Raw genomic sequence first — 25,203 nt, forward strand, 5'->3', positions numbered from 1 at the left:
TTTACTGTGTTGTATAAATTTTGTTGCTTTATAACCTGACAGATAAGCTAATGCTTCTGACAGTTTATAAGCAGCAAAAGACAGTTTTTCATAAATAGAAGCTTATCTTGGATAAGACACTCGAAAACACTTTGTGGTTAGTTTGATTATATCCATATCCATCATACTGAAATTCTTTATTCCAGGGGAAAAATGATTCCATCTGATCTTGAAAGACGAATTGTTGAGGCAAAGCAAAAGGCAAGTTAATTCTATCTAAAGTTTCTACTTAATGCCATTAAGATATTTTAGCTATATAACATTTTTCATGCTATCATGCTTTCAGTATTCACCAATATGCTGGATTAAAAGTCCCATCAAGGCCATTTAAAGATAATAGATCTGATTCTCTGGATTAGTTTTGCTTTGTTTTAAGGCTCTGTCCAGGGCTAAGTAAAAATAATAAATTAAAAATGTGCATATCGATACTTAGTCAAGTTTTAAAAGTCCAATTCTGTAAAATTTTGAGAAAGAGAAGAAATTATCTGAAAGGGGAAAAAATGGTTGCTGATATGTGATGTTCCCTCAGAGAATGAAATCTCACCCTCACTTCTAAAATCCTCTTCCTCTTGTGTACGATCTTATTGCTGGCTTTGGATTTTTCCCAAGTTAGGTAAAAACAAAGAAACAAAACACAAATTACCTTCAAAATTCACATTAAGGAACTACTTTTATTAGACAGTTCTCAATGTTCCAGAATAATGTGCAAACATTTCAGTTCTTCTCAAGAAACTATGAAGCTAGAGTGAATGGAATGAAATTGAAGGAAAAAAAGGGAGAAAGTCCAGTCTGTCCATCCGTCCATCCGTGTGTGTGTTTGTTTGTTTGTTTGTTTTGTGTCAAAAAATGTCAAGACCACAACTATGCAATCAAAATTTGGTGTGTCACAATGCATGTAAAAGAGAGTGCGATATCAATCACATGATTGTGGCTGCCTTTTTTGACATTTTCACTCACTCACACACAGAGAGGGGGTGGGAGAGAGAGAGAGAGAGAGGGAGAGAGAGAGAGAGAGAGAGAGAGAGAGACAGAGAGAGAGAGAGACAGAGATAGAGAGAGAAACCAGAAAAGGGTTATAAGCTCTTTTTTCCATAGATAGATAGATAGATAGATAGATAGATAGATAGATAGATAGATAGATAGATAGATAGATAGATAGATAGATAGATAGATAGATGGATGGATGGATGGATGGATGGATGGATGGATGGATGGATGGATGGATGGATGGATGGATAGATAGATAGATAGATAGATAGATAGATAGATAGATAGATAGATAGATAGATAGATAGATAGATAGATAGATAGATAGATAGATAGATAGATAACCTTTATTATCATTTTTACTGTGGGCACACTGTCCATGTTGAATACATAGCAGAAAGAGGAAGCTTTAGAGTTCACAAGGTTAATACTGTAAGGAACAAAACTGTGACTGAATCTGGATGTTCTGCTTCGGATACCACGGAGCCTCCTCCCAGAAGGTAACAAGGAAAACAGGTCGTGAAGAGGATGTGTAGTGTCCCAGACAATCTTGTGGACCCTGCTCAAGCAACGCTTATGTGCTATGTCCTGGATGGAAGTGAGGGAACTGCCAATCATCTTTTCAGCCATCCTCAACAATCTCTGCACTGCCTTCCTGTCTGAAGCAGTGATGCTTCCAAACCGGACTGTGGTGCTCTATGACAGGATGCTCTCAGCCATCCCTCTGTAGAAATTGATAAGGACAGGGGAAAGAAGATGTGCTTTTCTCATGCAATGCAGAAAATGTAGGGGCTGTGCCCATTTCACCAGTGTGTTGCTGTTGATTTGGAATTTGTGTCTCCCCTGGCACCCCAGTATTCTTCACTGATTACAGAACTAGCCATACCTTGTCCCTAGTCTTCATTTTAAAATCTGCAATTTTTCTGCCTGATCACAACCAAACCTACATGAATTTTATTGAATTTCCTTTCATCCTTTTTTAAAAGGAGGTTTCATGCAACCAAGCAAGCATCGCTCAATCTCTGGTAAATTTGCAAAGGTAACAACTCGTCGATAGCATTTTATTAGCCAATTGCTTTCCTAAAAATATTATCTCTCCCAGTTGTGGAAAACAATACATCCTATTAGTCTGATAAAATTCGAGTGTTATGTAGCCATTTCAGCAAAAACATTATTGTATGTCCACACAGTAAGAGCTGAGTTACTGTAAAGGTCCCCTGACAGTGTTTAGATGAAATGTAAGGAAGTTGAAGACATTTAATTAGGTTCTTTCTGCTCTGAGAGTTTAAGATTGCACTTCGAATGCTCTGTTATGTATCCTGTTAGGTTGTTTAGGTAAACAATACTGAATCATTTCTATTGTTTTGGCAGTTTGCTGCCTCCTACTGTTAGAAACAGCAATCACATGGCAAATAAAGTAACTGTAATAGTAAGTACTGTGTAATCTCTTGGCTGCCTCATAACAGAAAGTGGTCTCTTAGGCATTGCCAGAGAAGAAGGAATTAATCTCTGCTGAAATAGGTGTTTTTTTTTAATTTTCCTGTAGGGATTTGTTCCTTTTCTAGTAAGTGCCACTGCAGGAACTACGGTATACGGAGCTTTTGATCCGCTTATAGCTATTGCTGATATTTGCAAGAAGTATAAGATATGGATGCATGTGGACGTGAGTATGAAATCTTCAAGCATCGGATTGTAAATCCAGTACTGGGTCGGCTGGTGGGGATGATAATGCAGAAGCAGAGGATTTAACTGTGCCTAGGTTATATTGCTTCATGTGAAAATAAACTTCTTAACAGAATCTTTGGAACATTGAAAGGATTTCTGTTTCTCAAAGATAACAGGATGGCTCTAAAGGTGGTGAACCATTTGATGTGCAAAGATATACTATCTTATGTAGACTTCATGCTTAACTGCTTAACTGTGATAGATAAATCAATCCTACACAAAAAAATACAACTTATCTGTATCCACAATGGTACATTACACAGACAGAGATAGAGATAGAGATAGAGATAGAAATATACAGTATATATATGGAATATCTTTGTGCTGAAAGATTTATTAATGTTTTAAAAGGCATTCGAGCTAGTTCCAACATATGCTGCAAATTACAGTAGTGTTACTGGGAAACTGTTCAAAATCTACCTTTGGCAATTCGCAAAGTTTTAATTGCTTCCCCAAATAAGTAAAAAGCTAATAATAAGTGATTAACATATTTAAATATGTGAATGTTATGTTTTTGAAAATCTGAATGATTATTTAATAGAACTGATGATTGCAATCTACTTTTTTCCAGGGAGCTTGGGGTGGTGGGCTACTGATGTCAAGAAAACATAAATGGAAATTAAATGGCATTGACAGGTATGGCTTTTAACAATATTATGATATGCTTCTCACACAGTGCACAGTGATACCAGGAAACCTCAACCTGGAAAAAATTAAACAAATTTAACATGCTTGAAATAATTGTCTAGGAATTTTTTTTTCCTGTTAGGCATTCTCCAGTTTTTTAAGCACCAATTCCAATAATTTCCATATGTTACGGGTTTTGGTCATGCAAGCTAAGAACTAAAACCCTTGAAATATGGGCAGTTGGGATCAGGTGTCAAGACTGATTTGCACTTTCACCTATATTCCGCTTCACTCACAGCTTGATAAGGAAAAGGGAGGAGGTGGGATGGAATGCAAGGGTGGGGAAGGGGCAATTGCAATCTGAGCATCGGCTGTCCCCATGAGAGAGTGCTCCAACCCAAAGACACATTGAACAGGTGGACTAGTGTGGCCCGCTGGTTTCCATAGCAAAATGAAGAGAAGTGATTGGTGGACATAATGGACTGTGAATGGCCCATGGGAAAAAGGGGGATTAGCTATGGTAGCTTTTGCACAGGAAACCCAGAGCTGGTTTCGTTTCATCTGTGCCAATATAGTTTAATCAGTAAAGTTTATATTCTTGGTAAAATAATAACCCAGCAGTGTCTTTTTCTGGATCTGCCAATTGGACAGTTGACATCAAGGAAGTCTGGTGCAAAATGCTTACATAACGGCATTTGCAAGAATTACAAAAAAAAACACATCTAGATGTTGACCAGTTTGAGATTAAAGCCTCTTCCCATTTTATAAGTATCAAGTATGCAGCATTCATAACATTGTGGGGGAGAGGTTGATTGCACAATTGTGGACTCCATCGTGATACCACCCATGTCCTGACTATATTACAAAACCTTATATTACAATTTTACTTTCTATCATTGTACCTTTGCCTATTCATTCTTTTTCACAAAAAAACCCGTGAGGATTGGAGATTTTTTTTTATCATTAAAGTATGTATGGAAGTGAAATGAGAGTGCAGGAAAGGAGCAAATTCAAATTTAGGTGACAGAAGACCTGAATATTGTTTAACACATAGACATGCACATGCACACATACACACATACACACACAAATACACACACACACTTTAAGCTTTATTCAGGTCTTCAAATCGATCTGGTTCTGGTTAGGTTCCTTTCATATATATGGAGTAGCAAAGATTAGCATTATATATCAACATGATCAACCTGCATGTTTCAACTGAAAAAATGAGATTTGCTGAAAGTGCATGCAAAGCATTGAGAATTAAGAATTTTCTGATGATGCCTCTGTTTTCATTACTTAATGTCTAAGGATTTAAAGTTTATAGAAGATTCTCATTTTAGTGCTCACTGTTTTTTCTTTTTGTTTCAGGGTTTATATTTACAGGAACATTGTGTTGTTCATTTAAAAGCATCTAAGCAATTCTTTCATCTAAAAGGCTACGTCACGAGGCCAAAACTGGAACTCAATCTAAAATAGAATAACAATATAAAATTTACATTGACATACAGATTAATTAAATGCTCCCCCTTTTGTTTTCTTATGAGTTCTATATTGTACCTATAGGTTTTTCTTTCAAACTTATTTTAAATAGTCTTTATTTTACCTTTAAAAAACATAATTGTGACTTCTGTACATGTTGCTACACAACCTGGATTTCATCAATTAGATATACAGTCCAATGCTTCTTATGAATATTCAGAAGTGTGAACATAATTTCAGTTTACTTTCTTTGTGAGTGATGGGTCTCTTCTCTTTCCCCAACTGTTAGTTTAGCTATGGGATTCTTTAGGAAAGATGTATGAAAAAGGGTGTTATAGGCATGTAATATCTTTTGAAAGATATTGGCCAAAAATATATTAGTTGTACAGAAAGTTCCTGTTGAAACTCTGTGTGAGCATTCCTGAGAGCAGGAATCTAATCTAAGCAATAATTACTGAAGTAGGTGTTGAAACCACAACAGAAAGGAGATGTTTAAAGAAAATGCATTATAAAAGCAAGGCCTTTCTCTTCTCTTCTCTTCTCTTCTCTTCTCTTCTCTTCTCTTCTCTTCTCTTCTCTTCTCTTCTCTTCTCTTCTCTTCTCTTCTCTTCTCTTCTCTTCTCTTCTCTTCTCTTCTCTTCTCTTCTCCTCTCTTTCTCTCTCTCTCTTCCTCCCTCCCTCCCTCTCTCCCTCTCTCCCCCTCTCTCTCTCTCCAAATTCTGGACATGACTCTGTAGTTTTCTTGACAAGATTTCAGAAATAGTTTGTCCTTGCCTTCTTCCTAGGGCTCAAAGAGAGTGACTGGTCCGAGATCACCTAGCTGGCCTGGTGCCTAGAGGAAAATTAGAACTCAGGATGGCCCAGTTCTCCTTGTCTGGTGTCTTAACTACCAAATTGCCCCTGGGCAAAGCCTAGCACCTAACAGCATCCTATCAGAAGGAGACTCAAAGAGAAGAAAGTGACTCTGAGATTAGCAATCTCTTAGGCAAAGACTAGAAGATAGACACAAATGTGCTAACTCTTACATAGCCACAAATGTGCTAACTCCAACCCTCCATGAATTCTGTTGATCCTTACTTAATTTCTAGTAAGTGCTAACCATTAGTTGAGAATATTCCTGTGCATAGACATGAGCAATAAAGTTATTTAATTAAAACATAATGTGTAGTTCTGGTCTTTCACATCTAACATTGGCAGAATAACAAAGACAGAACATTGAATAAATCCTTAATATTATATCTGTAGCCTTGTAGTTAGTGGTTCATGAAGAATCAGAGACACTGAATTCATACTTCCAACATTTCCAGGACAATTCTTCAGTTATACTGTTTAATATGTTGACTGCATATTTTGCTTCACTAAGGTTTGCTTCACTACAGCTGTCTGAATTTATAGTTCAAGCCTTAAACCATAGCTTGAACTCTAATGGTTGCATTTACTCAATCTACTAAACCACACATGGGTAAACTACTTTATTGCTTACTCTAATGCATGGAATACATTATTCTATATTCTGTTATAATATTTCCTAATACTTTATAGGAGCATATGAACAATCTTCAGCTGATCCTGGGTTCTTGCTTTGTTCCCTCTTCTACATGTTAATAAGGAGACTGGGGGCATTTGTTTTAATGAAACTACGTTTAAGCCGAATTAAGCCAAACTTTCAAATCCTAAGTAATTCAATTAAAAATATTTTAACAATTCCAATATTCCAGGTTTAGATTGTAGAGAGCTCAGAAGTAGAAAGTTCTAAACTATTTTTTCAAGGTAGCAGGAAACAATGGTGTGTGATGGATAGCAACATGTAAATCAGTATTTTAGTGTTATATATAGTATTTTAGCTTTTACTTAGCTTCTCACTAAGTATAGGTTCATTATCACACATCCTAATGACTTAATATTACCCACCTTCCAGAACTAATGTGAAACATAAATATAAAATGCCATCAGATAATGCTTTTCTCCTCAAAACAAAACAAAAACAAAACAGATGATATAGATGTGAAACTTCAATATATCCTCTGCTCATTGTGAAACCTAAAATCGAAACATTGTACATGTTTTATCAACCTCAGTTTCATACCTATTGAACCAATATTAATAATTATCTTCTAAAATGTATGTAAAGATGAATCAGTATGGAAAATCAAAATGCTATAGGTAAATATTAAAATTCTGGTTTCAGATAATGAAGAAGTTTATTTTTAGCACTATAGCTGATGTACCTAATCTTTGTATTAAATACCAAAAAAAGATTGTCTGCAAATCCAGTGAAGTTGAATAGAAGTCTGATGGTGACATCAAATAATTATGTTGTCTATTTTTTCTTTTCTTCTTTATTTAAAAAAATGCTTATTTTCAGTCTTATTGCTTTTGACCATACAAAAATCCTATATTTGCTTTTCCATCTGAGCTTCTAAGATTACAGTCCTTGATCATTTCAAGAACAGAACGGAACGGAACGGAGCAGAGCAGAGCAGAGCAGAGCAGAACAGAACAGAACAGAACAGAACAGAACAGAACAGAACAGAATAGAATAGAATAGAATAGAATAGAATAGAATAACAAAGTTGGAAGGTGCCAACTCTGGGACCTAGTCCAGCCCCCTGATCAGGCAGGAAACCCTATATCATTTCAAACAAATGGCTCTCCAATATCTTCTTAAAAACTTCCCAGTTTTGGAACATTCACAACTTCTGGAGGCAAGTTGTTCCACTGATTAATTGTTCTAACTTTCACTTCCTTTTAAAGTTTGGTTTTTGTTCCAGAGCAAATTCTGTGACGTGGAACCCACACAAAATGATGGGAGTTCCTCTGCAGTGTTCTGCCTTGCTTGTGCGCGAAGAGGTGAGCCTCTAAAAATTTGGATTATGTCTTGTTGCCTTCAAAGTTTTGCCTTTTCATATGCTTATTATAATTGTGACAGACTTTTAATTAAGGTAACATCTGAAATTTAAAAACAAAAATGTTCAATGACTTTTAAATCCAAAATTAGAATAAGCTTCGTAGTAACTGTCCAGTAGGAAAAAGGTATATGTAATTAAAGGTCCAGAAGGGATTTTGGCAGTCTTCCAGTCTAACCCTCTGCCCAAGGCAGAAGAAGTCTTATTCCATCCCAGACAAATAGTTGTCCAATCTTTTCTTTAAATCCTTTTTGTATTTAAATTATTTTTCATCAAAGAGGTGTAGGAAATTGCTTTAGTGACTTTGATCCACACTTTATTTAGAATAGGCAACACTGGACTGTAATATATAACTCAAGAATATCACTTGTGTGGAAGTGATAAAGACCCACAATTCTATATCCACAATAGATTCCAGTGTTTTTTGTTGTTGTTAGCTGCGAAGTCACGACCCTATGGACAACGTTCCTCCAGGCCTTCCTGTCCTCTACCATCTTCTGGAGTCCAGAAGCCCATAAATAAATTACAAATGCAATAAGATTTCTTAGACTCTCTAGACTAGAAACTATACATAGCTATTCATGCCAGGTTTCATTGAATGATCCCACAGATATTGATATTAACAAATTACCCTGCTTTCCAGATTTTGCATAATTGTATACACTTTTGACATTGTCCCTGTACTTGCCTTATTTGTAAACTTCCAAACACTGTGGGAATTTTTCTTGGAGAGTTTCTTCAGCTTCTCAATCATTTTGCCTGCTTCTTTTGGTACCTTTTCCAACACAACAAGTAGCTCTTTAAGATGCAATAAATCAGAACTATGTAGAGTGTTATTATTTCTTTTTAAGGGGTTGATGCAAAGCTGCAATCAAATGCATGCTTCTTACCTCTTCCAACAAGATAAGCATTATGATCTCTCTTACGACACTGGAGACAAAGCATTGCAATGTGGACGCCACGTTGATGTCTTTAAACTATGGCTGATGTGGCGAGCAAAGGTAAGCATTTTGATGATGTTTGTAGGGATAAGGTAAAAGGTAAAGGTAAAGGTTCCCCCGCACATGCGTGCTAATCGTTTCCGACTCTAGGGGCCGGTGCTCATCTCCGTTTCAAAGCCAAAGAGCCAGCGTTTGTCTGAGGACGTCTCCGTGGTCATGTGGCCGGCATGACTAGACACCAAAGGCACACGGAACGCTGTTACCTTCCCACTGTAGTGGTCCCTATTTTTCTACTTGCATTTTTTACGTGCTTTCGAACTGCTAGGTTGGCAGAAGCTAGGACGAGTAACAGGCGCTCACTCTGTTATGCGGCACTCGGGATTCGACCCGCCAAACTGCCGACCATCTGATCGACAAGCTCAGCGTCCTAACCCACTGAGCCACCGTGTAGGGATAAGAGTAGTTCAAACCAGGGATCTCAAAATGCAATAAGGAAAATTGTTAAACTTCAGAGATAGCAATAGTACTTAGACTTATATAGCACTTCACAGTGCTTTACATTCCTCTCTAAGTGGCTACAGAGTCAGTATATTGCTCCCAAGAATCTGGGTCCTCATTTTACCAACCTCAGAAGGATGGAAACCTGAGTCAACCTTGACATGTTGAGGATTGAACCTTTGGCAGTGAGCTGAAGTAGCCTACAATGCTTCATTTTAACCACTACGCCACCATGGTGCAGATAAGACCAGGTCTGTTAATTTCCTTGGAATGATCTATAGTGAAGTGCTTGGAACATCATTGATAATGCTACTTATTTGGGGTATGCTGAGAAGATAATATATATTGCTGTATACATCCAGGTATATCTTCAGCTAAACTATTTTCTTGATTCCATTTCCCAATTTCTTTAACTCATGCTCCATCTCCAAATTCCCATCAGGGTATTCCTTGAAAAGGAGTGTTTCTGTAGTGGGGAACACTTTGAGTCCAAGGTCCTCATACAGCCCCAACCCTGTTAGTCCCAAATTATAATTGCAGAAAATGGAAGCCAAGGTTTCCTGTGATTTTAAAGCAGAAAAACATAACAATCTAATGTACCTTCTGAAATAGATGCAATGAGAGAGAAATTGGCAAAAGTGCTGAGGAGGGAATATATATGTGTGTCTTCCTATATATGTGTCTTCCTATATATGTGTCATATCATCACCCTGCCCATCACCTACCCATGCTACTAAAATATTTATACATAGCTCTAGACCAGAGGTGCCCAAACCCCGATCTGTGGACCAGTACCCGGCTGCGACATGCCAGCAACTGGTCCACACAAACAAGCAAAGCCCCATCCATGGAATGCAGGCAGCGCACAAAACCACGCACCCCCAGGTGCACGGAAAAACCTCTCTCCATGGAATTAGTTCCTGGTGCCCAAAAGGTTGGGGGCCTTTACTCTATGATCATGCCAATTTTTCTATTGGTTCCATTTAAATTTTCAAGCATTTTTATGTTCTGACATTGTCCTTCTGCCTATTCCTCCCCTTATCCTACCAATACATGATTTTTAAAAAATGGTCAAGGGAACATTTTGCTTCCATCTCCATTGTGCTTTGGACAAATCAAAATTGTTGGTTGCTAGGCAACCCTTCTTAGTCCTTCTGCACTGCAGCTTGGAGGTAAACTTGTGCAATGTCTTATATAAGACCTCTGTTTCTTTAAGAAGCAAATAAGAGAAGAATGCTGGGAGTAGCCAACAAACAATGATACAAAAACGTTTACCTTTCTCTGGGTACACACCCAGAAAGTGGGTGTCACTGTCAAGCTTAGAACACTTGATGTCATGCAATTATGCCTTGGCATCCAGCTCTTGCTAGTTGGTAGCACAATTGTGACACTAATGAAATCAAGCTAAAAGCTTTTGGGAAACAGAAAGGATTTCGTTGTAGGAATTCTTAAAACTAGATGTGGCAAACTGTGATGAAAACACCTGCTTCCACTTTAGGCAGCAATTAAGAATAGGCACATTATTGATGTGGAGAAACAAATTAAAAACCTGTTCTTTTCTGGGGCATATTTGTAAGAAACCTCAAAGGACCACCTCTTTGGCCATTTGAAAAGGAGTTGCCAAATAAATACTTCCTGCATAATGATTCCAATTTTTCTGGCATGAGTTGTCTAAAAAATGATTCATTATTGTAAACAGCAATAAATAAATAATTAGTGTTTGTTATAGAGATCTTTGTTCCATCACTGTTTATTCCAGTATCCATAAATCATTCCCAACACAAATTAAATCCACCCTAATCTGCTATACATACTATCTGCACAGTGAAGAAAATTCAGCATGGTGTTATCATTGTTCAGCTTGAGGTGATCTTTTGGAGGTGGTTTTTCACCTTAAGACAAGTCAATCAGCATTCATTGTTCTAGAACAGGGGTGTCAGCTGGCCCGTGAGCCGGTTTCATCATACCAAAGCTGCACCCACCCCATTGCCGGCAATGCAAAAAGAGTCGTGATACGTCACAACACATCACATGTTGTGGTGAGTTTGACACCCGTGTTCTAGAAGTAACTTTACCAATCACTGAGTTCACTCCTTCCAGCACTCAGTGAAATGAAATGTATCATTTCCTCTCCTTTGTTATTTATATCATTTTATCTATTAATCAAATGTTCATCCCACTGCAATCAAAAGATTTTCAGCAACTCACTAAAGTAAAAAAATATAATAAAGTATGAAAACATAGCCCTAGAACCAATAAACTCCCAATACATGCATGGCATCACACCCTAAAACCTTTCTAGAATAATAATAATAATAATAATAATAATAATAATAATAATAATAATAATAATAATAATAATAATAATAATAATAATAATAATAATAATAATAATAATAATAATAATAATAATAATTTAATTTCTATACCGCCCTTCTCCTGAAGGACTCAGGGCGGTGTACAGGGCAATACAATAAAATACAACATACAAAAATTAAAAAAATATTAAATATTACAGCCCAATTCAATACAATTAATACAATAACATTAAAATACCCCTAAACCCATCAGACCAGGCCGGCTTGTTCAAATAAATATGTTTTTAGGTCACGTCGGAAGGAGCGAAGGTTGGGAGCCATCCGGAGCTCCACCGGTAAAGCTTTGTCTTCAACCTTTATTTATTATTTATGTTGCTTTTATTAACTTAATTAAAAAAGGAGAAAAAGAACCAAAATAAATCAATAAATGGGAGAAAGCACCAAAAAAAAGTATGAATATGAGGACTTCTCATCTATGTATGTACAATATACAATTTTGCACAATGGTTGTGTTCTGTATAATTGTACTCCATATTTGTACACAATTCATTCACATGTCACAAGTAACTTCTGACCTTCAATTTACTGAGTAACTGGGCCATAAATATATTTTTTAATAATAGGAAGGAGAAGGAGTATTCATTTATGTTGTTGAGCTGTCAGTTTCCATATCAGAAGTACCAATAGAATTGGTCTTTGATCCACTTAATCCAAAGTAGGTTTTGCATATGCAGATAGTTCTCATTTAACGTGGGTAATTGGGACCTTAATTTCCATTGCTAAGTGACATGTATGATAAAGTGCAATATCAAATGATTCCACTACTTAGATACAGAAATTTTAGCACTTCTAATTTTTGTTAAGTGAAGTTACTGTCACTGTGGGCTGCTAAGCAAAGGCATCACACAGTTGTCATTTGTGACTTCCTGTAATGGAATGCATGGGGGATCTGGAGAAAAGAGAAGAGATGCTGCCCAAGGAATAATCAGACAAAAAGGGCAGAAGTCTGCAGTCTCTTAAAAAAAAAATAAGGAAGCCTCTCTCAATGTAGCTTTGTACTTTCAGACTTACAAGTTTCTATTAATGTACCTTTATAATAAAGCAAATTTCATTTATCTTGTTTTTTCCTGTCTGGTTTACCCAGAAAGGCTTGCCTCTGTCTTACAGATCTGAAAGTACAAACTTATTCGCCCTCCACTTTTAACTGCGTGCTCCATTTTTCAAAAAATTAATGTGATTTGTATAGCCATTCTTGCTGTTTTTTTGTCTTTGCTTTGTTCTGCAGGGCACTATAGGATTCGAAGCACATATTGATAAATGCTTGGATCTTGCAGAATATCTATATAACAAAATTAAGAACAGAGAAGGCTATGAAATGGTGTTTGATGGAAAGGTATGTTTTCAATTGTAGTTTTGAATAGCAGGTACAGTTTTAGCTGTCCGTTGTACTGAGTTGTACAGTGTATAGGATCTCTGAGAATGCACCAATGGATTCTCTTCCAAGTTATCATGCAAAAATTGTGCTGTTGGAGATTTTCCATCAATATATTAATATTTTTATTATTAATTGACATATTAATACACTTTCAGAAATTCAAAACTGTATACGTCATATTCCATCCTTCAGTTTTCCCCTCGTAAATCCAAGATGTAGGCAAAACAACAATGTGACAATCTCAAAGCTTTGGCTTAGTGGGGGTATAAACTAAAATTTCTCTAATTTCTTGTCTAGCACTCTAACTACTGTTTAGTTACTGACAGATCTCAAAACTTATTTACAAGCAATTGTATCCTGCACAAATTATTTGTGGGCTAAGGTGAGAGACATAGTACCATAGAAGTACCTGACAACTATGAGAATATTTCTCTATTAATCTTCATGCTACAAGGAATCAGCGCTAAGGTTTATGGTCACATATGTCTATACGTATATATGAAAGGTTTTCCAGAACATGCCAGATGATTGAAAACAGGTGATTCCTCAGATAACCAGGCCTTATGCATGATTACTTTCCAATTCTCAGTGGGCTAATTCACTGGTTAGGGAGGGTGGTGGAAGTTCAAAGAAAGAGATTACATTTCAAAAAGCCAAATACCATCAAGAAGTTACTGTAATTATTTCAGTATTTCTTTCATGCCCATCATTGCAATATGTATAAATAAATGCTTTTATTCTCTAGCTCTGTCCCTCTGTTTCAAGAGGAATAGCCATATTAAGTCTTTTACAGGATCACAATGGAGAATTTTATGAAAAAGAATACATATATCTGATGTAATAGGCAATGAACTACAAACACTTAGGTAAAAATAAATCAAATAATTCTAATGTATGATAAAAATTATCCATTAGTGTGTCTCAGACTGTTTTGAATGTGGATGTCACCTTCTTAAGAAAACAGATATTTGGAGTGAAACATGATTTCCCCAGCATAAGATGCAATAAATATTAGTAGATGCATTGATTACAATGCTAGTGATTCTTACTCTGCTGCACCAAAGTCAATAAACAACAACAACAAAAAACAACATTTCAACTGATCACAATCATAGGAAAGGCAACCCCAGGGACAAGTGAAAACACAGTGCTTACTGCCATTATTGTTCTTCCATTAGCCTCAACACACAAATGTTTGCTTCTGGTACGTGCCTCCCAGTTTACGGAATACAGAAGATAATGAAGAAAGAATGAACCATCTTTCAAAGGTAAAAGGGAGTACAGTATAGATCAGGGCTTTTCAATCAGTGGTACATTGGCACCTGGCAGGTGGTACACGACCATCCTAGAAAAGTGGTAGCGGGGGAGGGGAATGAGCTGAACCGGTGGCAGCACTGCACAAGCCTGAGTGAGAGATGGCTGGAGCTGCAAGGCTGTCAGTGCTCAGCAGAAGCGCCAGGATCAATGCTTCTTCGGGGCTGTCAGGGCTCAGCAGAAGCGCCAGGATCAGCGCCAGGCTCCAGCTGCAGCTCAGCGCTGATCCCGGCGCTTCTACTGAGCCCAGAAGAAGCGCCGATCAGCTGGAATGTTGCAGCATCGCCAGGGTCTTGTGATTTACATTTAGAAGCTTGGCAACTGATTCATATTTATGATGGTCACAGTGTCCCAGTGTCATGTGAAGTGACCAAAACCTGCTGCAACCACCCAGCAGAGGGGGGGGGGAATAAAAACCAAACTCCCCACCCCACCCCACTCCCACTGCCAATCCTCAACAGAAATGCTCAGAACAATGAAAACCTCGGACAGAAGGAAGAGCGCCGCCGAGCAGGCAGGGAGGTGTCTTGCTCGGCTGTGGCTTGGGGGGCACTTTTTTCAGTAACTTCGAACAGTCACTAAGCAAACTGTTGTAAGTCAAGGACTACCTGTACTTCATCACTCTTTTCCTTTTTCTTTTCTTTTTTGGTCATCAAGTTTTTAACACCTTGCTAGGCGACTGGTGATACTTGGATGTTGCCATATCCTAAAAGTGGTACAATGGGTGAAAAGGTTGAAAAGCCCTGGTATAGAACAGAACAGAATGAAGTTTATTTCTGCTATGCAATTTTTAAGGACATCCATCTGTATCTGGGTGGTGTCTCACAATTATCACATCTCTTCTAAATAGAGAGGGAACCCTTGCTAGTTAATTAATCGGCCTGCACAGTTTATGGAAGATTATGAAATGAAACAAATTATATTTTCATTACTCCCCAGCCCATTAGTGGCAATGGAGAATGAAGACAGAGATTTATAACTTCACAATGAACCTTTGGGTTAAATTCATCTTGAAAATATCCTGGTACTTATTCTACAAATGTTTGGGCCATTGAATAATTAAACTGAGGTTAATGGAAGCTGAAAGTAAAACTCTTTAGAGGGGACAAGATTTCCTAACTTTGTGTAGATTATACTGAAGCAAAGTCACATGTTTTGGTGAACTATGTAGAGCAGAGATTAGCAACTTAATGACCAGAGATCTTGGTGAACCTTGAAAAGTGTGTTAAAAATATTTTGACAACTCACATGAAAATGCTGAAACTTCATGAGAGTTTTTTCACGATGTGAAATTTCACCCAAATTTTTTGAAATCTCACAGAAATGTTGGCAATCTTCAGACCATTAACTTAATGGAATTGTGATATCCAGGATTATAAGAGATTGTCAACTTTTGTACTGAATTTTAGACTATTGCTGTAGGAGGTCTTTCAGACTTTCAGACTTGGTGATTCTCCAGAAGTGGGTTGCCATGATATGGTAGCATCTATTAATGTATTCACCTCAAAAAGCAGGTTGAATGAATTTGAAGAGCTCCTCATTCTGTTGAGTAGTGTTGTACATACACCTCAAAGACCTTCCCAGAGTGCATCACTAGTGAATCAGAAGGAAGTGACTGTGCAGTATTGATTTGGTTTCCATGTTATGTCTTTGAAGGTGGCACCAATAATTAAAGCTCGAATGATGGAATATGGAACCACAATGGTCAGCTATCAGCCCCTGGGAGACAAGGTCAATTTTTTCCGCATGGTTATCTCCAATCCAGCAGCAGCTCACCAAGACATTGATTTTCTGATTGAAGAAATAGAACGCCTTGGGCAAGATTTATAATCCTATAATCTGCCAGATCCTTCTGAAGTACCTCTAGGTAGACAATTAAGTTGTCACAAACTGTGGTGAATGTATTTGTAGTTTGTTCCAAAGTGATTCTCTTTCTATATTGTGGCGTCAAAGTAGAGTACAGTTTAAAATCAAGAACATTGCTCCTTTTAAAAAGTTGTCTTCTCCCCTCTGAGTTTGCAAAAACTTGTTTTCCAGGAAGATAGTATACAAAAGGCTGCATTTTTGCATATCAAGCATACATATATGTATTCACAATTCTCATCCCTAAGATCAGTGTGATTAGTAAAAAATAATTCCTTTTGTTAAAAATAGCCAATAGAACAATGGTTTCCAAATGGCCACAGATTGTGGGGCAGCATAAAAACAAAATGCAAAAATGCATATTAAAACTGAGTAACTTTTATCTTTTTTTTACTCTGTTAGAACAGAATTTCTAATTTACATGCAACATTCAGATGTACTTAAATACATCTAATTTTACAAAAGAAATATATAAATATATAAATATATATATTAAAAAAGATCCTATTTTGTAAAATATAGATTTTTTTATTTTATATGGGTTCTAAAAACTGCAGGGACAAATAATAAATATAAGAATGAAATATTTTATTTTTCCTTAGATGAAATGCATCAAATGTTTAACAATGCTTCTTTTGAGACATAAACCCACATAAATTCTTAAAAACAAATGTTTGTTTTATCTTGTATATCTCCAGAGTCTAGTACTGCAGAACCTCAAGAGATATCTGCAACGTATAAGAAAACAAACTGAAAATAGTGAAGTCACAAAATGCTGCTGTTCCTAGTGATATTTCCCATATGACCTAAGTAGAAGCACAATCTTTCCAGATGTTCTCTAGAAGTAAAATTAGGGTTGCATTTGGAGCCTTCTCCCCCAAAAAAGGTGCACTTCAGATTAATTAATTATACTACACTATAATTCTCAGAACCAGTGAAGGAAATATGAATATTTTAGGATATAAAAAGGCCAATCCACTGGTAAGGAAGTACAAGTAACATCAAAGATCCGCAGCAGGTTCTAAAGATTGGCTGTCAGACTTCTTGCAGAGACATGAGTTTGAGAACACATCCAGTTCTGTTGATCTCTGAAGGCAGTACAAGAGTTGGAAATAATTTGTACTTGCCACATGATATGTGTAGCTGCTGTTATGACCACATTTCCTTTCAGAGGCTGGCTGCTAATGTCCCAGGGGATGTATGTGATCTTATGCATGTTTCCAAAACATCGAATCCATTTATTTGAAATTGGTTTCCCACATCTAAGCTCTTAGACAGTTCCTAACTATTTATGTCACTCTTAGAACTGGCCTAGCATAACAACTAAGATACTAAATATAAAGCAGAAAATATCTGTCCTGAATTATTTCTAATTTGTAAATGATTCAGCCATAATACTGGGTTTTAGGCTTAGCCCCTAACAATTGTATGGGAATACAACTACCAGCTTATCTTATATAGTGTTAAGGAATTTCAAAATATAACAGAGTGCTATTTTAATATAAATGTGTGATTATTATAATCAGTATTCTTTCCACAGTTCATATACCTCTCTTAAGGAAACAAAATGAAGGTCCATCTAATTTTTGTGGATGCAAGATCAGCCATATTTCAAGCAGATTTCCTTGATGTGTTGCCCTCCAAATGTTTGGGACTGCAATCCCCATCAGTCTTAGCCATTATGGCCAGTGGTTTGAGATGATGGATGCTACATTAGAGAACATCATGAGGCTATTGAGTTGGGGAAGGCTATCTTGGAAGAAATGAAATCTGTCATTCCTCAGTTTCACATCCTGGAACAGTTTCCAGTTGCAACCCTGTTTAAACATTGGGTTTTAGCTTTAACTAAAAAGCAACATGGCCACCTGGGTTTGTAAAGCAATATTGTTTTACACTCTCTCAAAATACTTGAAGATACAAATGCAATGTAATATGATTTTATTGAACACATATAACTTTGCGTATTAGTGACTCATTGTATACTTGCAAAATAGGGAAAAAAGAGATAAAACTGTGTCTGTAGTTGTGCTGCCTTTTGAATGATGTTGCTGATTTTTTTTTCCATCTCATGCTGAGGGTTGCACACTTTAGATTTCATACTGTACAGTGTTGCCAATTGACATATATTGCTGTATCAGCTTGTACAATATATTATGAATTGTTCTTATAAGTGTTTGGTAGCAGTACTGAATCTAGATATTGTTAAGAACTTCATCCTTTCTAGTTTCTCTATTGCTTACTTGCTTTAGACCGTGATTCCATTCTGGCTGATTCGTACAAATAGTGCTTAATTCTAGACATTAAAGCTTATGTACTGAAGAGTTTAAGAGCTCTTCTAGTGTGATCTAGACCAGCTTTCCCAGTCATGGGTCTCTATGCAGATGCCAATGGACAATGCAGAACCTCCACATGTAAGAGCTTTCCCCCAGTCATCTCTATGTTATATTGGAAGAGGGAAGTCTGATCATCTTTATGGATCAGGATATTTGAATACCTATCAAACACTAGTGTTAATGCAATCTCTCTTCAGATGGTAATCATATAAATTCCACTGAAGTGAACAGACCATTGGCAGGAGCACTTTGAGATAATGGAGCAGTTCAATGGCTAGAAGTGGAGACAGAATAGGGGTAGGAGAGATGGAGGTTTGTAGCTTGGATTGCCTCCAATTATATTTATTCTAGATAGAATTTTGGTGTTCAAGTCCAAAATCTACAAATGGTGTTTTCATATGAAAAAATTCTATCAGGATTTTCTTTTTCAAATTAACTCTGTCTGTTGTATCTGGGGGAAGTCCACGGCAACCTGTTCTTCCTGTATTTGATAAAAGTACTTTATCTGTGGTGTCATTCAGAACCCAAATAAAAGTGTAAAATGTGATTGTAGTTTTTCTCTAATGTCTATCCCCAACTTTCATTATTGGTTTGAAAGTTCGTAAGATCTAGTTGTATCTGTTATGCCATCCTTCAGCAAAAGTCATGGAGACAAACATGATTTCTCCCAGCTGTTCCTGTTATCACATCAGTGTTCATCACTAGCATTGGTGAGTCATGAACTCTTAATGATAAACACAAAATTAATAATATTTTATTATAAATCTTGAAAATCCTTTTGTTTGTACATAAAGTGGTTAGCTCTTTTATTACCTTATCAAAACAGATAGAGATTTCCCCCCCCCTTTTTTTAGAAACAGGTATTTCTTGAATTGATAATTTTCCTCTTCAGATGTCTTTTTCAACAGGTGCCTAATATTGATAGAATACTTGACCAAGGATAGATCTATATACATGGTAGTCTCCTCCCAGGCTAGACTGTACCTTGACCTTGCCAGATTTATTGTCTCACTACCACCACCAACATCATCATCATGATGATCATGATCATTGTCACCTTGGTGGGTGGTGGGATTCAGCCAGCTTGCACCAGTTCGGCAGAACAGGTAGCTGAATTTTGCTGCTTCCAGAAGTCCAGTCTAGGCTTGGGAGGCCTGGAGGAGGTCTCCCAGGCCTAGAGTGGCCTGCCAGAAGTGTGTGGATGCCACTTTCAGAAGTCCGTTCTAGGCCTCAGAGGTCCAGGCCTGCACTGAATAAGAGAACCAGTTGTTCAGGTACCGTATATACTTGAGTATAAGCCGAATTTTTCAGCCCACTTTTTGGGCTGAAAAATTCCACTTCGGCTTATACTCCAGTCAACAAAAAAACTTACCGAGGACTTGTGCGCGGCCGAGGCTTTGGTGCTTCCGGGATCGCGCGCACCTCTCCCAAGCCACCACCGTCCGGAGACCTGCCGAAGTTTGGGGAGGTTTGGGGAGGTGCGCGCGCACCTCCCCAAACCTCCCCAAACTTCGGCAGGTCTCCGGACCTCCACGCCCTGCCTGCCTGCTTCTTTCCGCTGCGGAAAGAAGCAGGCAGGCAGGGCGCGGAGGTCCGGAGACCTGCCGACGTTTGGGGAGGTTTGGGGAGGTGCGCGCGCACCTCCCCAAACCTCCCCAAACTTCGGCAGGTCTCCGGACGGCGGCGGCTTGGGAGAGGTGCGCGCGATCCTGGAAGCACCGAAGCCTCGGCCGCGCGCAAGTCCTCGGTAAGCTCCGGGCGGTCACTTGATTCGCGTCTCCTGAGGGAAGGGGGGGCGACTGGAGCGGGCGTGTTTCCTCGCCTGCTGGGCGCCGCGATTTGCCCGGGGAACGCGCGGGCCCCGAATGGCAGCGTGGAGTGAGGAAGCGGACAGCCAGGGCTTCCCCGAGAGCCGCGGCCACACAGGGTATTCCTGTGTATTCAGGCTTGCAAAATGGTGGATCGAGCCTCTGCTGGCGGCAGAGGCTTGCAGAGCGCGGATCCAGCCTCCGCCGGCGGCGGAGGCTTGCAGAACGGCGGATCGGCTTATACTCGAGTCAATAACTTTTTCCAGTTTTTGGGGGTGAAATTGGGGGTCTCGGCTTATACTCGAGTCGGCTTATACTCAAGTATATACGGTATTTAATTCCGCCACTGCTTATATTTCATCTTTATTTTTTCAGTGGTATCTCCACAACAAGACAACTGGAATGTAGAACACAATTGTACAACCCACTAACCACTCTTGCTTCAAAAATGGTTTATTCAAACCGGTTTGGGAATTCATTAAATAAATTGAAGCACAAACTAACTGCATGGGATGCGTATGCAGTAATTTAATGCAGAATGCATTAATTTACAATGTGGTTGGCCTCTTTATGGTTCACTGCATTGTGTGAAGCCAGCCAATGTCTCAACCCTACTCATAGAGTAATCACTGACCCAAGTCAACAAGTGACTCCAAGTACTGGAAATTATTGTTCAGTGATTACCAATTGCTGCAGAATTCTCTTTTTTTGAAAATTTTATTAAATATACATTTAAAAACAAAAGTGGACATGATTCAACTTCCCTAGCTACAACATTACTATTAGTATTATCTTATGTTACAGAAATAAATAACAAAAACCTAAAATACAATCTATAACAGGACAGAGTATAAAAAACTGTACACGTAAGATCTGTCGGGGTTTTTTTTAGTAAACTGTCATTCAGTCCTCATTGCTGCAGAATTCTATGGACAAACTACAATACTTGGGTTATGAGTCACTTTGCAGAGCAGTGAAAAGCAATGCTTATCCTCCATTTCACAGTCAGAACCCCATGTTATTTTGGCCTCAGAGGGAGAAAGAACCATAAACCCATTATCCTACTCAGTGCTTTTTTTGTAAAAGAAAAAGGTGCTGGAACTCACACATGTCATACAACCCGCCTTGCCTACCCTACAAGGTTCCATCCAAAAAAGGTGCCGGAACTCCGTTCTGAGCGTTTTATGAGAAAAAAAGCCCTGATCCTACTTTATGACAGTAAAATTAAGATATTGTATGGCATTATTTTTAACTTCATGAAAGGTGTAAATGTCATACCCATTGTCTTGTCTAAAGGGATTTTCTTATTCTACTTACAACAAACTGCTTTGAGCTTTTGGAATTGATATAGGAAATAACCAAAAGAAGCTTGGTGAACAGCTGGTGCAGCTGGGAACTAAATAAGTAAATCTGTTGTTTTGGGTGGCTTGTTTTTTTGGGGGGGGGATAGAAGTGCAGGTTTGGGACTGGACCTAAATTAAACCAATATTATCTAAAGCACGTGCACAGCCTTAATTAGCATCTTTTAGGATAAAAGGGTAGAAATCATTACAGCTGTTTTGAAACAGCTTGAAAAGAAGAGGGAAATTAAGAAAGTTATAAACGGAAACATTAGCTGAGCAGTGACTCAGAGCCTTCTATCTTTGAGGCTCACCATCTGCTTGCTTTCCTCTCTTTCAAAGGCTCCTGCTGCCAAGTACAATAAAAAGAGGAAAACAAAGCAATATTGACCACAGCCAGTCTAGCATATGCGACAGCTGCAGAATCTTCTTCAAACTGAATTCTCTGACAGGAGCACACAACATCATGATGTTCAGTTGGCAAAGTGCTACTTAGTTGTAAGCACACCTTGGCTCTGGCCCAGATATCTGCCTGCATCAACCTGTCCCACACAATATGAGACATTGGATAGGGTAACAGAATTGTTATTTCTTAACTTTGCATCATCCAGAGACTGTGAGCGGAGCCTGTATTAGATTGTAAAGTGACACGTCAGTCCCCTCTTGCTCAGTCTAGTGAAGGCAGCCCTGGGCTGGTTCCCTACATTCTATAATGATGGAAGTGGATCAATACAATTCTTCATTCTGATATTTTATTTATTTTATTTTTATTTAATTAGATTTCTATACCGCCCTATTCCCGAAGGACTCAGGGCGGTTTACAGGGCAGCTTAAAATACAATATAAAAGATAATATAAAATTAAAATAAATTAAATTAATTAAGCCCAACAATTAAAACAATATTTAAAAAGCTAAAACCCCTTCAGTCCAGGCCTGATAAATCGAAAAGCCAGGTTTTCAGGACCCGGTGAAATGAACGCAGATCGGGGGCGGTCTGGAGTTCCACAGGTAAATCATTCCAAAGGGCAGGCGCACCCACAGAGAATGCCCTCCCTCTGGGGATCACCCGCCGGCACTCCCTAACCGGCGGCACCCTAAGGAGGGCCTCTCTATGGGAGCACACAGGACAATGGGAAATTGATGCTGGCAGCAGGTGCTCCCTAAGATAATCTGGACCCATGCCATGTACGGCTTTATAGGTCATCACCAGCCCTTGAATCTCACCCGGGGGGCAACTGGAAGCCAATGCAGCTCGCGGAGAAGAGGCGTTACACGGGAGTATCGGGAGACTCCCATCACAACTCGCACGGCTGCATTCTGCACCAGCTGAAGCTGAACTTCTGGTTGCTAAAGTTTGTTACTCCCATTCCAGACAAATGCATGTGCATATCACTCCTGTATCCTGCCATCGTACTAAATTGCACACATCACTCCTAACATTCACCTATGGCTGCTATTGCTATTATAACCCAAAAGATACCACTCACACATAAGAGATCAGTGTCAGCAATACTGAACAAGTGCAATAAAGTTTGGACCGAACCCTCAAATCTTGTAAGATTGTTTTTCACAATAAAATCCTAATTGCTGGAGAAGGGGGAAAATTGGGCAGTCAGAGGGAAAGGAAGGAATAAAGTATCCCAGAAGAGAGAATGGTTAAACAGGAGCATGTCTTAAAGAATATTGCATGTTACTTTCCATAGTTAGGTCATGCCTGCAATAGTTGGCCTGAGGCTGTTAAAATGAAAAATGTGAGATCTCAGATCTTCTCCCCCAGAAATTGCATGTGTGATTAAATATAAGAAAAATAGTAGAACTTCAGTTAGACTACGACCACTTTGGACAGCACTAGCTCAGTGGACTTGAAACAGAGATGAGCATTGATCCCTAGCATTTTACTAGTGAAGTAAAATCCAAAGGAATTCCTTTATCTTTCTTTATCTATCTGCAAATCATTGTATACACCATACAAACCATTGTATACATCATGGTGTGGTTCTGTTAGTTGGTTTTAGAAATATATAATCCTCCTGGATCCTTAGTAATTTGAATTTTGATTTTTAATAGATATTGTCTCAGTCAATTGATTATGAATTTTATTTAATTACTATGAATTTGTCAAATTTCTTCTTTTAAAGAAACATATCAATGAGTTACATCCACCAGTTCCTTTAGTCTACCCTAAATTTATTCTTGAATGGTCCCAAGTTCTAGCCCTGGTTTTCAAACCTGGATCCCCATGTGATTTTGGATTATAAATTTATCAACTTTATCCTTGTTGACTAGAAGTTTCAGGAAGACAAAGGTAGACTTCTCAATCTAGAAGCTTTTGAATGGTATTTGCAGCCAGCCACATCTGAGCACCAAAATCTGACAAATGCCAATCTGCAAAGTTCTAAGTTATTTCAGGTATAGCTTGTCTTTCTCCTGTAATGAAAACTACATAAACTGTCTTGGAGACAGATGCTGACCATAAGAACTTCAATAAGTTTGTTCTCAATTTAGAAGAGAAGGTATCATATAATTTAATAGAAAGCATACATTATTGGACCCTCAAGTCTTCCAGAGGGAGCTTTAATCAGAACATTACTATAGTAATCCATCCCAAAATGTCAACAAGAATCAAGAAATGACATCTTCCAGCAGCATGCAACCTGTGTGTGCATTTTAATTGTTCTATGCAAATATTACTATCCTTATATATATTTTCCATGAATACAGCGCTGTTCTGATTCACCACATCAATATGGCTTCTTTGATTCTGTCTTAATGCACTGATGGACCTTCCCACTGTGATTGTGTAAATTATGTGCCATAATATGTGGAGTTAACACAATACTTGTAATTTCATTATTAAAATCATAGTTAAACAAGCTACAATTTAGCACAATCAGACCTAGCCTGATATTCCGATGTTGGCGTGTAAGGTGTAAGGTACCTTCAGAGAGAGAGAAGAGACAGTGAGAGAGAGAGAGAGGGAGGGAGGGAGGGAGGGAGGGAGGGAGAGAGAGAGAGAGGGAGAGAGAGGGGGGGGGAGAGAGAGAATTTATGTGGACTCAGTCAAGCAAACCTTTATGCAAAAGAATTTGAAATAGCTCCTCTTCATTCTGAGCAATTATAGGCCTTTTAGAATATAAGCATATAAAATGAATTTTAAAAGCCACTATTGCACTTACCTTCACAATACAATAAAATTTCATAATAAATCAGAACTGGGAACACAACCTTATATGTGTGTGTATGTTCATGAATCCATCCCATAAGATATCTAAACAGCCTTGCAAATTATTCCCTGACAGGTAGGTGATAAATCATAGTACTTAGGAGAAATGGCAAGTGATTCCATGTCTCATTCTATCCTTGTGCACCACCTCAGACAGAAATGAATTATGAAACATTCACTTTCTGGATATCTTCCATGGTCTATCTGATATTACAGCTTCTGGTTTCTTCCTTGCCAGCAATTCATAGACCCATTTACTTTAGAATGGAGTGAAGGTAGTCAACCACTGTCACTTGTTGTACTTGTTCCCAAAATTCTTTGCAAATGATCCATTCAGGATTCTGACTGAAGCAATCTGTCCTC

At 38.2% G+C, this 25,203-nt stretch overlaps 1 protein-coding gene across 1 annotated transcript in view; it reads left to right on the forward strand.

The window, feature by feature from the left end:
* Positions 1–16,102, forward strand: part of GAD2 (glutamate decarboxylase 2) — a gene marked incomplete at both ends in the record, with an annotated part of 54,247 nt that extends 38,145 nt beyond the window's left edge. Inside the window, 8 exons of the mRNA XM_081343604.1 lie at positions 186–240; positions 2,573–2,689; positions 3,323–3,387; positions 7,632–7,710; positions 8,618–8,767; positions 12,809–12,916; positions 14,137–14,226; positions 15,929–16,102. Coding sequence (XP_081199730.1) covers positions 186–240; positions 2,573–2,689; positions 3,323–3,387; positions 7,632–7,710; positions 8,618–8,767; positions 12,809–12,916; positions 14,137–14,226; positions 15,929–16,102 — 838 coding nt within the window. The remainder of the gene's footprint in view (positions 1–185; positions 241–2,572; positions 2,690–3,322; positions 3,388–7,631; positions 7,711–8,617; positions 8,768–12,808; positions 12,917–14,136; positions 14,227–15,928) is intronic.
* Between the last annotated feature and the right edge of the window lie 9,101 nt (positions 16,103–25,203).

The sequence above is a fragment of the Vipera berus genome (genome assembly GCF_964194415.1).
Source record: "Vipera berus genome assembly, chromosome: Z".
Lineage (NCBI taxonomy): Eukaryota > Metazoa > Chordata > Lepidosauria > Squamata > Viperidae > Vipera > Vipera berus.